The sequence below is a fragment of the Zalophus californianus genome, chromosome 11 (genome assembly GCF_009762305.2).
Source record: "Zalophus californianus isolate mZalCal1 chromosome 11, mZalCal1.pri.v2, whole genome shotgun sequence".
Classification (NCBI taxonomy): Eukaryota; Metazoa; Chordata; class Mammalia; order Carnivora; family Otariidae; genus Zalophus; species Zalophus californianus.
In genome coordinates, this window is record NC_045605.1 from 55,130,470 (window position 1) to 55,145,773 (window position 15,304).

A 15,304-nucleotide genomic window follows, 5' to 3' on the forward strand; every position below is an offset into this window, starting at 1 on the left:
TCCGTGGGCCCCCGGAAACATCCACTTCCCGACCGCCCCTTCCATACTCTAAGAACTGCCCCCAACTCCTCTTCTTTCATATCCAATATTGGTCTTACGGGTTCTACCTCCCTGCTTCTGTCCCCCACACTCCACACCTCCCTCCACTCCACAATTGACCCGGCAGCCCGGGGAAAACAGTCAAAACACAAATCCAGGCCACTCCACCCAACACGCTCAGAGCCCCTGCAATGGCTCCCAGGTTCACTCCTCGTGAACACCGACGTCCCCGCCAGGACGGACAAGGTCCTGCAGGATCGGTCTCTCAGCGCTTCTAGCCACCCCCGCCTCGTGCTCTCCACGGGGCCCCAGGCCGGCCCGAAGGCTTTGCACTGGCTGTTCGTCCTCCAGATGCACATGGCTGGCTCTGTGACCTCCTTATCAACTTCCCGTGGTCCCCCTATTCGACATTGCAAAGCCCCACCTTGGGCATTTCTCCCTCCTCAATTTCTCTCCATCTTATGTATCACCGGCTGACATACTATGTTTTCTACTTATTTATCTGCTTATTAGTGACTTCTCCCCTCTGCCTGAACATAAGCTCCATGAGGACAGAGGCTGTTTTCGGTTTTGCCCACTGCTCTGTCCCCAGGACGCAGGCCGATGTCTGGCACGGAATGGGCACCCTGTTCCCCTTTGTGTCTGAGTGCAGGAGCGCGGAAGGGGCACTACTCTCACCTCCTGGCCCCTGGGGTTTCTGATTCGGTTTTATTTCACTGAGGGGAATGGTGGTCCTTTCTGATATTTATTGGTTTCTGGGAGACTCTGCAGACATTTGGAAATGGGGTAAAGGCGGGAGTAGAAAGTCCAGAGCTCAGTGTTAAACTCCCCAGAAGGGATCTGAGGGGCAGACACCTGAGCGGGACGTGCGTGGGGCTGGGGAGACACAGGCATAGAGCATGAACAAGAGTCCCATGGACTCAGGGCCTGGGGACGTGACTGGGGTTAGACATTAATCGGGGGGCTCGACGACCTGGAAGAACCGCGGTCCCCATGGCTCGGCTGGTCCCTCCAGCAGCACTGGCTGGGGTGGGGCTGCCCAGGGCCGCCTCAGGAGGCAGACACTAGAGTCAAAGGATGGAAGTTTGCGGGTTGGAGAGAGGCAGAGGATGCAGGTTCGGATCGCTGGAAGGAGGGGGTGTGGGCTTCCACCCTGAGATAAAGCACTATCGTCAATAAACTGTGACTAAATACTTCACGCTTCACCAAACTGATTTCTAGGTCCCTCTAACAGAGCTAGCATGCTTCCAGCAGTCCCAACACAGGTTTTCTTTCCGAGGGGCGGTGCTCACAGAGACAAAGCTGGGGCTTGCAAAGCTTCCCCTTAGCCCTCGCTTATGTGTGACTTTGGACAAGTTCCCCTACCTCCCTGACACAGACCTGGCTCAAAGTCCCGTGTGTCACAAACAGTGTGACCGTAAGTCTGCACCTTGGCCTCTCTGGGCCCCAGCTTCTCTGCCGGTAACGTGGGGACCACGCTAACTACTCACAGGGGTGCTGTGAGGAGTGAGGGAGGTGAGAAAGGTAAGTGGCCCAGAAAAGAAGATATAATCAAGATCAAGTGCGCACTGTTGTGTTCTAACTCCGTGCTCCAAAACTCCCTCAAGAGCGAGCCATTTCTGGCAACCCCAGGGTCTTTCGCTTGGACCCCTTCACAGTTCCTCAATAAGTGGGTTCTAGGCCCAGGGTCCTTCCTGGGGAAGAAGCCTCAGAACAGCAAGGTTTGTGGAGAGGTCTCCAGATGCCCCCCAGGTGCTCTGGAAAGGGCGGAGAGGGGGCAGGAGGAGAAGACAAGGTTCTGTGATCTTCCAAGACTGCCTCAGGCCAGGAGGAATGGCTGAGCCTGGGAGGGGTAGGCTGGGCTGGGGACCGCAGGAGAAGGGGAAAGAGCGGGGAAGAGTCCAGGCCCACACCTGTCTCCCAAAGCTGCCACCCTGTGACACGTGGGCCTCGGGGTGGGGACTGCCGGGCGCGGGAGCTTCTGGCCCCTGGGGCCCCGCTCTGGCCCCTGCCACACGCTCGCCCGGTCAGCCGCTGGGTCACAGTGTTGGCCTGGGGGCGGGGCCCCAGGCCCAGTCCACGGGCCGAGGGCACAGGCTGCTGTCCACTCACACTCCCTGCCCCCGACATTCCAGGCACCCTGCTCTGCTGTTGTAGCTTTTGTGAACTATGGTTCGGAAGTCCACGAGGCACTGGGCGGCAGGGGGATGCCAGACATGCAGGAAGGAAGGGAGACTCAAGACCAAGTGTGGGAGGACATCGGTACTAGGCAGAGAGGAAACTGAGGGTTGAGAAGAGGAAAAGGAGAGGCAAAGGGATGGCAAAGCTCTGCTACTTGGTGGGGGCGGGGGGGGTGCCGGCACTCTTGGGGCCTAGAGCACCGTGGGAGCCCCGACCTGAAGGTGGTGGTCAGGCACACCACGGATGCTGTTCCAGGGCCCAAGGAGGTCTGGGATACTAGTCCCAGCTCCGGGACACTGTGCCTCAGGGTGAGTCACCCCCCACCTCTGAGCTTCAGACCCCCATCTGCAAAATGCAGAAAATATCACCGCCTCTCCTCTGCAAGGTTGTCAGGGGATCTGACCAAACCCTGGACACAGAGGCGTGTGCCAGAGCCTGGTGGAAGAAGCAGGCCTTGATACCACAGAGAGACTCAGAGAGGCAGCGGACGTGGGAGACCTGGAGTAGAGTCCTGGCTCAGCCCCTGGCTCACGGGACATGCTGGGCAAGTCTTGCCTCTTTATCTAAGACTCAGTTTCCTCCTTTAAGAAACGGAGATACTCACAGTTCACACAATTCCAGAAACAACAAAACAACAACAAAAAACTCAAAACCACTCCACAAACCACTCCACAAAAAAAAAAAAAAAACACACACACACACACACCAAAAAAAAAAAAAAAAAAAGGAAGAAGAAGAAGAAGAAAAGAAAAAGCCGGCCCTTTCCCCAAGCCTCAGAGCCACGGAGGCTGAGGCCATAGCCCAGCCCTGGGGGCCACTGAGGCCTGGCCCGCCATCCACTGGCCCGGGGCTTGGATCTTTTACCTTCACGGAAGCTGCCGACTGGCGGAGAGTGCCCGATGAATAACCACAGAGAAACTATAACAGGAACCACAGTGCAAGGCGAGACAGGGTTGGGGGCAAGGAGAACGTGGTGGGTCAGAAAACAGAGAGCAAAATCCACCGGGGAGAAAGGAGGACCCTCGGGGCAGAGGTCTGGGCGCCCGGGGGCCTGGGGCAGTGCAGGCACCCGGACAGGCACGGAGGGACTCTGTCCTCCCCGTGAGTCCCTCTGAGCGCCCTTCAGGAAGCCCTGGGACAGGAGGAAAATAGGAAATGAAGAGGCATACAATCATGCAGGAAACCAGGCTGCCAGACTACCACTCTAGGGACAGAGGAAATGCCAAGGATGGGAAATTCAGCGTGCCCCGTATGGGGCCCAGGTCTGGGGCACCCACCCCTCTGTGTTTGTCTCTCAGAATACCCACATCCATCCGTGTCCTTGAAGCTGGATGTGCTCCCTCCTCCCAGGCTCCCTGTGAGCTGCCAGAGGTCCAGCCGGGGGGCCCTCCGTGGTAAACTGTGTCCTGATCAGGCTGTGCTCTCTGACCTCTCATGGCACCCTTCTCCGGGCCGGGCCCCATCCCCCGCCCAAGTCACTGCAGCAAGAGGACCAGACGGGAGGACTGTGGAGGCCCCCCGGCCTCCTCCAGGAACCACAGCGAAGCACTGTCCTCACTCTGCGGCCAGAGGAGCTCAGCCGAAGCTGCTGGACACGAGTGAGCCTAGGCACGGGCCCGGCTTCTGGGGGCCCTTCCTGCCCAGTAGAGACCCCGCCCCGACGTTACCATGGCGACGTCAGCCTGGAAGATCTGCTTGATGAACTTGTTTCTGGAGGAGTGGACCAGCTGGATGATGTCTCCATGCAGGGTGTCCCGGTTCTTCTCCAGGAAGCCTGGGCAGTGGCAAGAAGCAGTCAGTCACACCTCGAGAGCTCGGGCAGCCTCTGCCTGACAAGACATCCGCTCCCCAAATCCACAGCGTCTGAGCCAGGAAGACCCTCAAACTTCGCTTAGTTCAACCACATCCACTTTACAGCGGACAGAGCAGCTTGCCCGAGATGACAGAGAAAGCGAGGGGCAGAGCCAGAACTGGAGCTGCAGCTCCCTCCCCCCCCACGGCCCCCCCATCCAGACCTGTTCGGAGAAAAGGGCCGGAGGCCTCAGCCCCGGGGAGGGCAGGGCTGCCTTCCTCGGGGAGCCACCCAGTGCCTGCAATGCCAGCCTTAGTCTTTTGAATAAAGGCATCAGAAGCCCCCGTTGAGTGTGTCACCTGGCAGAGAATACGTGTTGGGCTAGTACAGCTGAGAGCAGGGCGCCTGGGTGGCTCAGTTGGTTAAGCGACTGCCTTCGGCTCAGGTCATGATCCTGGAGTCCCGGGATCGAGTCCCGCATCGGGCTCCCTGCTCAGCGGGGAGTCTGCTTCTCCCTCGGACCCTCCCCCCTCTCATGCTCTCTAGTTCATTCTCTCTCTCAAATAAATAACATCTTAGTACAGCTAAGAGTAAAGGAATTTAAAATACCTTGTTCTTGAGCAGTGTGTTATGTTCTACAAAGTGCCCTCGGAGCACTGATGCTCACGACTCCCCCTCTATCTAGGGGGTGGGCAAGGATTATCTTTCCCCATCCCACAGGGGAGGAAACCAACGCTCAGAGAAGCTGAGCAAGCTGCCTAACATCACACAGCAAGCCATGGGCAGAATTGAGACTTGAACCTAGATGCCCGGCACCAGCCCAGGGAGGCTCCTCTGCACCTCACAGACCCCCCAAGAGGCCGGCCATTCCCAGGGACTGAGGAGTTAGGAACTGGTTAATGGCGGGGCGCCAGTTGGGGGGGGGGTGTCTTGCTAGGGTGGGGCAGAAGACAGAGTGGCCAAGGGCTGGGGAGGCCTGATGAGGAAGAACACCGCAGAGAAGCAGCACCCTTTCCCCCAGGACTCAGGCTGCCCGGGCTTGTGGACAGCATAGAGACCCAGCACTGGGCTGCCCACCTGGTATCTGGGGACGGGGGAGTGCCAGGAGGCACCCAGCAGTGCAAGGGTGGGTTTTGGAGTTGGGATGGAATTGTGGGCTCTAATCAAAAGTCTACAACAGACTCACTCTGGGACCCTAGGATGGTCCCCTTCTGGCCCTCAGCTTCCTCATATGTCACATGGGAATGACGGTACCCCTAAACCCTTGCTTTGCTTCAGATCACCTAACACCACCTGATTCATAAATAAAATGCTGAATTAAAACAGTACTTTGTGAGCCAGAAAATGCTAACAGAATTGTTGAAAGCAGCTCAAAACTGGTTAGCGACCTTAGGCAAGTCATTTCCCTCTCTAAGCCTCAGTTTCAAATCCAGAAAGTAGATAAAGCCTTATGTTCCCTCCAGATCTAACATCCTATAGTTTTATAACTTTGTGCAGAGTCCACTCAATTTTCCCATCTGTATCCTCAGCAACAGCATGAGGCCTGATACAATCCTCTGTTATTCCTAAGAACAGATACATTGGTTTGTCCGAAAGTCCTTCAGACTTAATGTTGGCTTCCTTCTTTCTAACAGCAAGGTTGGATCTCACAATCTAATAGTTGCGGGAGGGCTGGGCAGGCTTCAGATTCCATCCCTGCAGCATGGCTCACTGATACACTGTCAGCCTTCTGGACAATTAAACAAGGAAGTACGAAACCAATGGCTCTTTGCTCGTTTGTTTTGAATTTCCTTGGCCTTCGACTGCAGGAGAAACCCTTGGAGGCTGAACACAAGAGTTCAATATAGAGACACACGCGACAGCTGATGCCCATCCAAGGCAGCACTTTAGACCAGGGTGGTGGGGGCCGAGTCGCAAGGGCAGTCTGCAAGAATTCCAAGTAGGGTAACCCTGACTCTCTTCTTCACCTCTAGCTTGTAAAATGAACCCAACTGCACATCCCAGAAGCATGGAGGATGCATCCCCTTCAATGCTCACACTTGGTCTTGTTGCTGAGAGAGGCTTAGTGGGTCACGGGACTGGTTCTAGGCCTGGCTTGGCACCTAACAGGCAATGTCATGGAAAGACAGAAACTTTCCCTTTTGAGCCTCAGCTTCCCCATTTGTACACAGGAGCACTGAGCCCACCCAAAAGAATGGAAAGCAGGGACTCAGATATTTGTAAACCCATATTCATGGAAGCACTATCCACGGTAGCTAAAAGGTAGAAACAACCCAACTGTGCATCAAGAGATGAATGAATAATATATATATGAAATTCTGACACCTGCTACAACGTGGATGAACTTTGAGGACGTTAGGCTGAGTTAAATAAGCCAGACATGACAGGACAGATACTGTACAATTGCACCTATATGAGGTCCCTTGACTAGTCAGATATATATATACAGAGAGAGAGAAAAAACAGAATAGAGGTTACCAGGGACTGGGGGAAAAGGGAGAATTTTTGCTTACTCAGTACTTATTTGGGGTAATGGATCGGCACTGGAGATGGACAGTGGCCATGGTGGCACAATATAGTGAATGTACTTACTGCCAGTGAATTGTAACCTTAAAAAGTGTTAAAACAGTACATTTTATATTATATATACTTCACCACACTTATTAACATCTCTAAAAGAGGGGCACCCAGAGGTGCCTGGGTGGCTCAGTTGGTTAAGCATCTGCCGTCGGCTCAGGTCCTGGGATGGAGCCCAGCATCAGGCTCCCTGCTCAGCGGGGAGCCTGCTTGTCCCCGCACCCCCTGCCTCCCCACCCCCGCTCAAGCATACTCTCTCTCAAATAAATAAAATCTTTAAAAATAAATTTAAAAATAAAATAAAATCTCTAAAAGAAAGAAAGAGCACTGGGCCCAGTGTTTCCTAAGGCCCCTTCCTGCTCTGTGCTCCAGCCCCCACCCCGTCCCGGGCAAGAGAAGGGCAAGGGCCAGAGAGGGCACAGGCGAAGAGACTGCAGCCCTAGATAGCCCGCTTGTACCTTGGCTCTCGTAGTAGACAACACCTGCAAAGTGGTTGATCCCAAACTGAGTCTCATGGTTGTTCTTGGGGGGGATGTAGTTGGAGTTCAGCTTGTGCTGGGAGTTCAACTTATGCAACATGGTGGTGTCTGTGCCCTGTGGGAACCGATGGCCATGCTCAGCCCCTCTCTGCCCCAGGTCCTCCTGCCCCCGCTGCCCCCGGCCTTCACGCCCCCTCTTCTGTCTTTCTCAAGAGCTCCCTCCCTTTATTTGTATCCCACACAGGAGCTCTCTGGGCCTCCACTTCTCTATCTATTAAGTGGGTGGATTGGAACTACACTACCTTGAGCATTCAGTCCAGTTTAGAAAAATCTATTTCCCACAATGAAACTCATGGAAGCAGTCACTCACTCCCCCACTCGGAGACACATCCCAGGTCTGGAGAACCTGTTCTGTGTCAGCTACATGCTTAGATCTCCATCGTTTGGTCCAGGACCCCGTGGGCTGCAGCTGATCCCCAAATGTCAGATGAATGCACCTGCACTGGCCCCAGAGCCACCCTGAGAGGCACGTATCATTGGTCCCATTTTACAGATGAGGAAAGCTGAGGCTCAGAGCATGAGGGGCTGTTTTGCACAGGCGCCAACAAGGGGCAGGCGCACCTTGGGGAACTTGCTCTCCTCGTCGATGAGGGAAATGATGTTCATGGGCTTGTTGGCGATCATGTCCAGGGCGTCCTGGTTGTCAGTAAACTCGATGTGCAGCCAGTCAATGCTCTCCAGGTCGTATTCCTCTTGCTCCAGCTTGAACACGTGCCGCACGAAGAACTGCTGCAGGTGCTCGTTGGCAAAGTTGATGCAGAGCTGCTCGAAGCTGCAGGGGGCACAGGGGATGGGCGAGGGGCTGAGCAGGCCAGCACGTCCTTGGCCACGCTGTGCCTGGAGCAGGCTGACAGGCAGGCACCAACTCCCTGGCAGAGGGCAAGGGCCAAGGCACTGGGGGGCGGGGGGGGGGCAAGAAGAGGGATACAAAGTAGTCAGGGGAGAGGGGAAGGGGACTGATGAGATTTAGTAAGTGGCCTCCCGAGGGCCAGCATCTCTGAGTCACCAACCCAGTGCTCTCCCAGGTGACACTTCACATATTCATTGTGGGTGTTTGGTTGGAGGTGGGGGACTTTGAGACATCCAAATGTTACAGGAATTGAAGTGACCTGCCAGGGGTCACACAAGTAGGAAGTGGGGCGGGGCGGGGGCCTCCAGCCCCGGGATCCACCGGGGCCTGCTCCTAAGAATGACCGTTCAGGGAGTGTGGGACCCTGAGCGTGGCTCGGCCTCGCCTTGCACCTTGGACACTGGGGTGTGCACGACGGCGTAAGAGCCTTCTCCCCAGCAGCTGGCGGGGCGGGCCGGAAGGGGAGTGAGAGAGCCCACCAGGATGACTGGAGGCAAACTCTCCCACAGCCCAGCGGAGCGTGCTCACAGCCCGCTCAGTGTAGTTTATTATTTTTTTCTTAAGGTTTTTATTTATTTATTGAGAGAGAGAGAATGGTAGAGAGAGAGCCTATGAGAGGGAGGAAGGTTCGAGGGAGAAGCAGACTCCCTGCTGAGCAGGGAGCCCGATGCGGGACTCGATCCCGGGACTCCAGGATCATGACCTGAGCCGAAGGCAGTCACTTAACCAACTGAGCCACCCAGGCGCCCCCACTCAGTGTAGTTTAAAGGCAGAGGTGTGACACCTGTTCTGACCATGTTGTGGAAGAAAATTCCCACAGAGCAGAGCCCCCTGTGGTACCTGTTCACAGCGAAGTTCTCAAACCCAAAGATGTCCAGGAGGCCGATGGACCTGCGAGAGCTCTTCACTGCCTGGGAGGGGGGCTTGTAAATGGCCGCATTGATCTTGTCCACAATCCACACGAAGAGCCGCCCGTAGATGCCCTGAGAGGCGGCTGTGTCAGCCACTGGGCCCACGTGCCCTCCCAAGGAGACAGGCCAGGTCCCCAGACCGTCACGGCTTTGCTCATTCCCTCCTGTGCTGTTTGAAACCCCCTAGTCTTTACTCAAGCTGTTCCCTCTGTCGTGGAGCCCCCTTTCCTGTTGGAACAATTCCTTACTCCTTCTCAAAGCTCTGCCAAGAAGCCTTCCCTAACCTTCCTTTGGGCTCCCATGTCTCCATCCACCTCTGTCTCCCTATCAGCTCTGAACATCTTGAGGGTCCCAGAACCCAGCACAGAACGTGGTGCAGGGCAGGGGCTCAATGGTTGGCAAACTCGTGAGTGTGGAAACCCAACGACTGGGGCCTTCTGCACCTGACCCAGCCCATCTTCAGTATCTTCTTTGGAAAGACCAGAGAGGGTATCCTCTGGGCTGGGAATAGCACAGCAGACCAAGTGCTCCAACAATATGACCCAGCATGAGGCCCACGGGGCTGGAAAGCAGAGCAGGCCGGGGACGGGAGACCTGCGGGGACCGGGGTTGGCAGGGCTCCTGAGGAGCACAACACTCAGCCCCTTGTGGGAGGAACAGAGCTCAGGAGAAGGCAGACTCTTGCTCAGCAGCCGCCCCCCCCCCTCCCCCGCCGCCGCAGAGCCAGCGGCCAGGGCCTGGGTCCAAGGGCAGACAGGGGTCAAGGCCCAGACGTCTTTCTGGTTCCATGGACTACTCAACTCCTGGCTGTATCAACAAGGGGCGGCGCAAGCCCCTCCACAAAGGCCCACCTTGACAAAGGCATCTCGCACATCCAGTGCCTGCTCCCTGCTGAGTGGGGTGGACACAGTCTCCCCGCGGGTGATGAGGGTACGGCTGGTCAGACAGTTCATCAGGTCCGGGGGGTTCACCTGATGGGGCAACATTCGGCTGCTCCCCCAGCCACCCCCTTCCCACTGACCCTCCAGGCCTGGATCAGACCAGTCCCTCCACCGAGAGTGTCCTGCCCCACAGCCCCACAGGCAGATCCTCCCCAGGCACCACACCCCGCCCAGATGTGCCTGGAAGGACTGCTCTCTCCTTAACAGCCTCCTCACTGACCCCCGCCTGTCACCTGGCCCTCCCAGGACTGGCTCAGACTCTGGCTTGACTCATCCCAGTTTTCCAACCCAGGGCAGAGCCTAGTAAGCCTTTGCCGAGAGACTGACACACCGACTCACCCAGGGTCCCCTGCGCCCTACACCATCCCCAGGGGTAGCGGGGCGAGGGCGGCGAGGCTACCGGCCGCCGCGCTCCACTCCTCCTCTGAGACCTGTGCCCAGCACAGATCCTGCACACAGTTCGTTCTCCATATTGAACTTCTAGAACTCTCCCAAGCAGAGCCCCAGCCTCCAGGTTCCCACACGCCCAGCCCCCTGAGAGAAACCGAAGCAGCCATCGGGACAGAAGGCTGGACGCTGACCTCGAGCAGGGATGCGGCTGTAGCCAGGGACGGAGAGAAGAGGACCTCACAGGTGTCCAGGTTTTCAAACGTCCGGGCTGTCACAGCGAGGGGGCGCAGGGTCAGGCAAGCGAGGGTGGGCATGGGGGAGAGGGGCAGGCTAGGAGGGCCCAGCTCTCGGCGGGGGGGGTGGGGGGGCGGTCTTCCTGTCCACTGCTTCTCCAGATCAATGTATATTTGATGGATGTTCTCCCCACGAGCTATGGGCACCGTGAGGTAGGAACCCCGTATGTCCGGCACCCGGCACCATGCCTGGCATCCAAGTGGACACACTGGCCGTCATGGCCCTCTCCCCTCACGCTCCTCCACCCTGGACTCCCAGAGCTCTCGACGGCAGCCCTGGCTCCTATGAAACAGGGTTTGTAGCTGCTGGGACAGAAGCTAAGCCACAACACCCCCCAGACAGCTAGGTGTTGCGCTGCCCATGAACCCAGGGTGGGGTTGGGGCAGGGGTGCACCAGTGGGGCTCCTCACCCTCATACTGCAGGTTGCCCAGGTGCAGGATGGCAGCCAGGAGCTTGGAGATCTCCCAGTTCTCCGTGTCGGTGAACATGAGCACCTTCATGGCCGAGCGGATGTTGGCATACTCCTGGCTGTCCTCCCGGCCCTCACAGGCGATACAGTTACCCTGGCGGGCAGAGGTGGGCGAGTGGGCTCCAAGAGGACATCAGCAAGGCCGTGGGGACCCCCAGAGAGGCAATGGCTGGGCTGAAGGGCCCCCTCTGCCAGGCCAGGCCGGTCTGGGGGGCCAGGCACGGACCTCACTGCGAGAGCACCATGACCTCTCCAGAAAGTCTAGAAAGCTCCTGGCTAGGGCTTTTTAAGAACACATTTCCTACTCGTAGAGACCCTGGATGCCCTTTCTTCCCAAGAGTGAGAGGAGCTGGTCGCTGAGACCAGGCCTGGCCCGTCCCCTAGCCTGGCAGTCACAGCACCCGGGCTCTACTGTGCTCCCACCCCCCGCTGGACACTCTCGCTCAGGGACTTGAAGGCCTCACCCAGGGCAACCAGGGGCAGGCTGGAGCAGGGGGACCCCAGCATGTGTGCCCGTGAACCGTGTTCACGTGCGTGTGTGCGTGTCACCTCCTACAGCTACAGCAAGTATCTGGGAAGGCCTGCACACCTATGACGCCCACATGCCTCGTGTGTCCCTGTGGCCCAGCCCAGCCTGGCTCCAGACAACCAGGCAGGGATTCTCCCCAGGGCTAATGAAGCTGGTCCCCCGCCGAGCCGGCCTGCTGTGCACTCGCACCCCCATTCATCTGATGCTGGGCGGCAGCAACGGCCCTGGGGCCCTCTTCTCCTTGGTGGCCAGGCAACAGCAAGAGGCTGGCACCTGGGCTCCATGCCTAGTTGAGCCCCCGAGGCTGAAGCTGCAACAACCTGAGCCCTCCAATCCTGGGGGGCCTGGCAGAGGTCCCAGGCTTCACGTCCTCAAAAACTGAACTAACACAGCATTTGTGTGCGGGTGGGTCTATGCACATGTACACACGGGCAAGTGTCTACATGTCCCTGGGTCTAGGCTGTCTACGCAGATTGAGGAACATGTGTATCTGCGATGACAATTCATCTAGATGCTTGTGCTGGTGGGACTATGCCCAAGCAGGGGACAGGCCTGACGGCATATATAAGCTCAGAGTGGGTTGGGGCAGGTCAGGGGATGGGGTGGGGGTGGGGGATGCCCCCACAGAGGATCCCACCCACCAGGCCTGGAGCTGGGGAGCGGCTGGGTAGGTTGCCCCTGACCTCGCTGGGATCGGTGTCCCCCTCCCTGGCTGCCCCGCCCGGGCCTCACCATAGCCAAGTAGTTATAGTCTGAGGCCTGGCCCAGGCCCAGCTTCTTCTTCTGATCGGCACTCATGCCCTCCAGCATGCAATAGAACACATGGTAGTTTCGTTCATCGGAGGCCTGCAAACGCGGGCACAAGGTGTTGGGGGATAAAGGCAGGGGAGGCATCAGCAACCCGACAATCAAGATGAAACGCGGTTTACTATCTTAACAAACGACTTTGATCCAAAAGCCCCTGTGGGCAAGTTTCATGGCGGGAATTCAGGCACCGCGGTGAGCAGGCAGTGGCATAGGACAATCCAGACCGTGCGGCCCCCACCCGCACCCGAGGCTGGGGGTCCTGGGCAGGTCCGGCTCTGCCCTGGGCTTGGGCCCACCTGGCGACAGACACGGGACTTCTCCAGCAGGTACTGCTCGATCTTGGCGCCCTCGATGGCACCCCGCTTGTTGAAGTGGATATCGATGTACTTCCCAAAGCGGCTTGAGTTGTCATTGCGGATGGTCTTGGCATTCCCAAACGCTTCGGGGTAGGGAGAGGGTCATGGGCAAGGTCAGCCCCCGCCCAGCCCCCCGAGCACCACTCTTAGAGCCCTGGCCCTACCTTCCAGGATGGGGGTGGCTTCCAGCACCTGCTGCTCGATCCACGAGTGTTGCCCGCTGATGGCCGCCAGGAACTGCAGGATCAGCTTGGTGCTCTCGGTCTTCCCTGCCCCAGACTCCCCGCTGCAGAGGAGACCCAGAGAGAGGCAGGGCCCATCACAATCTGCATGGGCCTCTCCCTATGGGGCTTCAGCCCAAGCTGCTTCTCCCACCTGCACCTTCCCCACTCCCCAATCTGTGAAATAGGCCGACAGTATGGACCTTTCAGGGACGGAAAAGGCTCCAGGAGCTCAGGGCTCTGCCAAGGCCAAAGGTACTTTCCTTCCCCTTCATTTAGACACACACACACACACACACACACACACACACACACACACACACACACACACACACACTGCCCTGGTCCGCACCTGCCATAGAGCATGGCATATATTGACACTAGATCAATGCTTTGTCCTAATACCCTCTGCCCAAGAGAGAAGAGGGGACTGAAATGTCACTTGACTCTAACTTAACAGGAACCAGTAATAAACAAAGTTGGCCTCAAAAGCTAACAAGAACTTGCGCAGCATTAATAGAGATGTAAGGCCTGGGAAAGGGGAGGGGATTCTCTACATGATGAGGCATTAGCAGGAACACAAAGCTGAAGCTCTAGGGGCTAAGCCTGGAGCTCTGATCTGGTGCTGGGCCGCCCACCTGATGATGCAGCACTGGTCACGGCTGTTGCGCTTCATGTTGAAATAGCAATTATCGGCAATGGCAAAGATGTGGGGGGGCATCTCCCCAATCTTCTTGTTGGTATACTGGCGGATATGCTCTGGTGAGTAGATGGAGAGCAGCTGGTAGGGGTTCACAGCCACCAGGATGGAGCCTGTGTATGTCTGTGGGCAAAAACGGATGAGGAACTTGCCACTTCCCATGTGGGAGGCTCAGACTCTAGAAAGTTCTCAGACTCTGCCCTGCTCCATTCCTCTGGAAGGGACAGCAGTGGCTTTGGAGTCACGTGGACCCAGGGTCCGAATCCTGCCTCTGTGAGAGCTGGGGGTGGGGCCTTCAAACTAGCACTGGGCCTGGGTTGGAGTACGTGCTCAGTGAGGTTTGATGAAGGGAGGAAGGAAGTGGGGAGAGGGGGAGGGTCTCTAAGCTTCCATTTCCTTACCTTTATCTGTTAAATGGATATAATGTGACTGTTTCTAAAGATGAGGAGACGGTAGACTTTAAAAGTCATAGCACACTGTAGGGGTGCTATGCTGGGTCCCACTTTTGCCTCCAAGCACACTGTAGGGGTGCTCAAATGCTGGGTCCCACTTTTGCCTCCAAGCCCTGTATCCCAGAGGTTTGGAGTAATATTCATAAACCAGACCACTCCCAAGCAGAGGCTGGGTTGGTCCAGGGCGAGTAGAACCAAGCCATAAAATGCTGAAGGGGCTGGGGCATGTGGTTTGGGGGCTGGGCAGGCCCCAGTGTCTGCAGCACAGCCCCAGGGCAGAGGGGCCCCTGTGTTCTGGGGGACAGGGCACCTCCAGCCATCCTGGCCAGCACAGGTCCAGGGGCCCAGTACACCTCAGATAAACTTCTAGGGGGCTTTCTCTTCTTGGGCTCCTCTGTTAATGCACAAGCTTTCCTGCTGTGAGCCTGGGGCCTTGCCACACAGGGGCCAACACTATCTGGCCCTCCTACCACCAGGCACCAGGGTTACTGCTCCCTCCGCCAGCCCCTCCCCACCCCAGCTTGAAAAGGTCAGGCGCAGCCTGTAATTGGTGAGGGATGGATGGGCATCTGGGCCTGGAGAGACTGAAAAAAGATGTGACCACACAGAGGAAGCAACAGCCGTGTCCACTGCCTCCCACCAAGGGCATAGAGCATCACCCCAGAGCCAAAGCCATGCCCAGCAGCCTCGGCCCAAGGTGGCCTTGCTGGGAAAGTGCTGCCGCCAGCACCACATTCCAGGGGAAAGGCCCAAACTAGGGCCAGCTGTGGCCGTGCAAAACAGCCGTGGGCTCGGCAACCCAGCCCCGGCTCTGCCCGTCCCGCCATTTACCACCCTGCTCTGGGCCCCGGGGGATGCTCCTCGGCCACCCGGGCTCTTCCTCCAAGCAGCCCATGCCAGAGGCAGCTGAGCCTGATGGTGCTGACCTCCTGACTGTGTGCAAAAGCCCAAGCAGGGAGAGGTGCGGTGGGATGGGGATGCAGGCTGCTGGGAGCGGCCGGGCCGAGCGCAGACTGAGAGCTGGAACCAGCTCTCCCATACTCACCCGCCCTCCACAGTTGGTCTGAGGTTGGAAAGTGGGGAACAGGAGAAGAGGGAGCTGGTCAGTGGGGAATGGGACAGAAGGAGATTCTCCACCATCAACACCCCACACAGCCCAGGGCTGGGCTAATTTCTCAGATCAGAAACCACGAAACGCCAGCCCCAGGGTACCTCGGCCCCATGACCTACAGCTCAGCCCTGCCTGGCTATGGGA

General features: G+C 57.4%; 1 protein-coding gene across 1 annotated transcript in view; it reads right to left on the reverse strand.

Moving 5' to 3' along the window:
* Positions 1–15,304, reverse strand: part of MYO7A (myosin VIIA) — an 81,143-nt gene that overhangs the window by 38,362 nt on the left and 27,477 nt on the right. The window contains exons 5-15 of the mRNA XM_035722978.1: positions 13,536–13,720; positions 12,841–12,962; positions 12,617–12,759; positions 12,246–12,359; positions 10,925–11,078; positions 10,412–10,488; positions 9,741–9,860; positions 8,819–8,961; positions 7,690–7,900; positions 7,048–7,183; positions 3,888–3,994 (exon numbers count right to left, since the gene is read on the reverse strand). Of these exons, the coding sequence (XP_035578871.1) occupies positions 3,888–3,994; positions 7,048–7,183; positions 7,690–7,900; positions 8,819–8,961; positions 9,741–9,860; positions 10,412–10,488; positions 10,925–11,078; positions 12,246–12,359; positions 12,617–12,759; positions 12,841–12,962; positions 13,536–13,720 (1,512 nt within the window). The remainder of the gene's footprint in view (positions 1–3,887; positions 3,995–7,047; positions 7,184–7,689; positions 7,901–8,818; positions 8,962–9,740; positions 9,861–10,411; positions 10,489–10,924; positions 11,079–12,245; positions 12,360–12,616; positions 12,760–12,840; positions 12,963–13,535; positions 13,721–15,304) is intronic.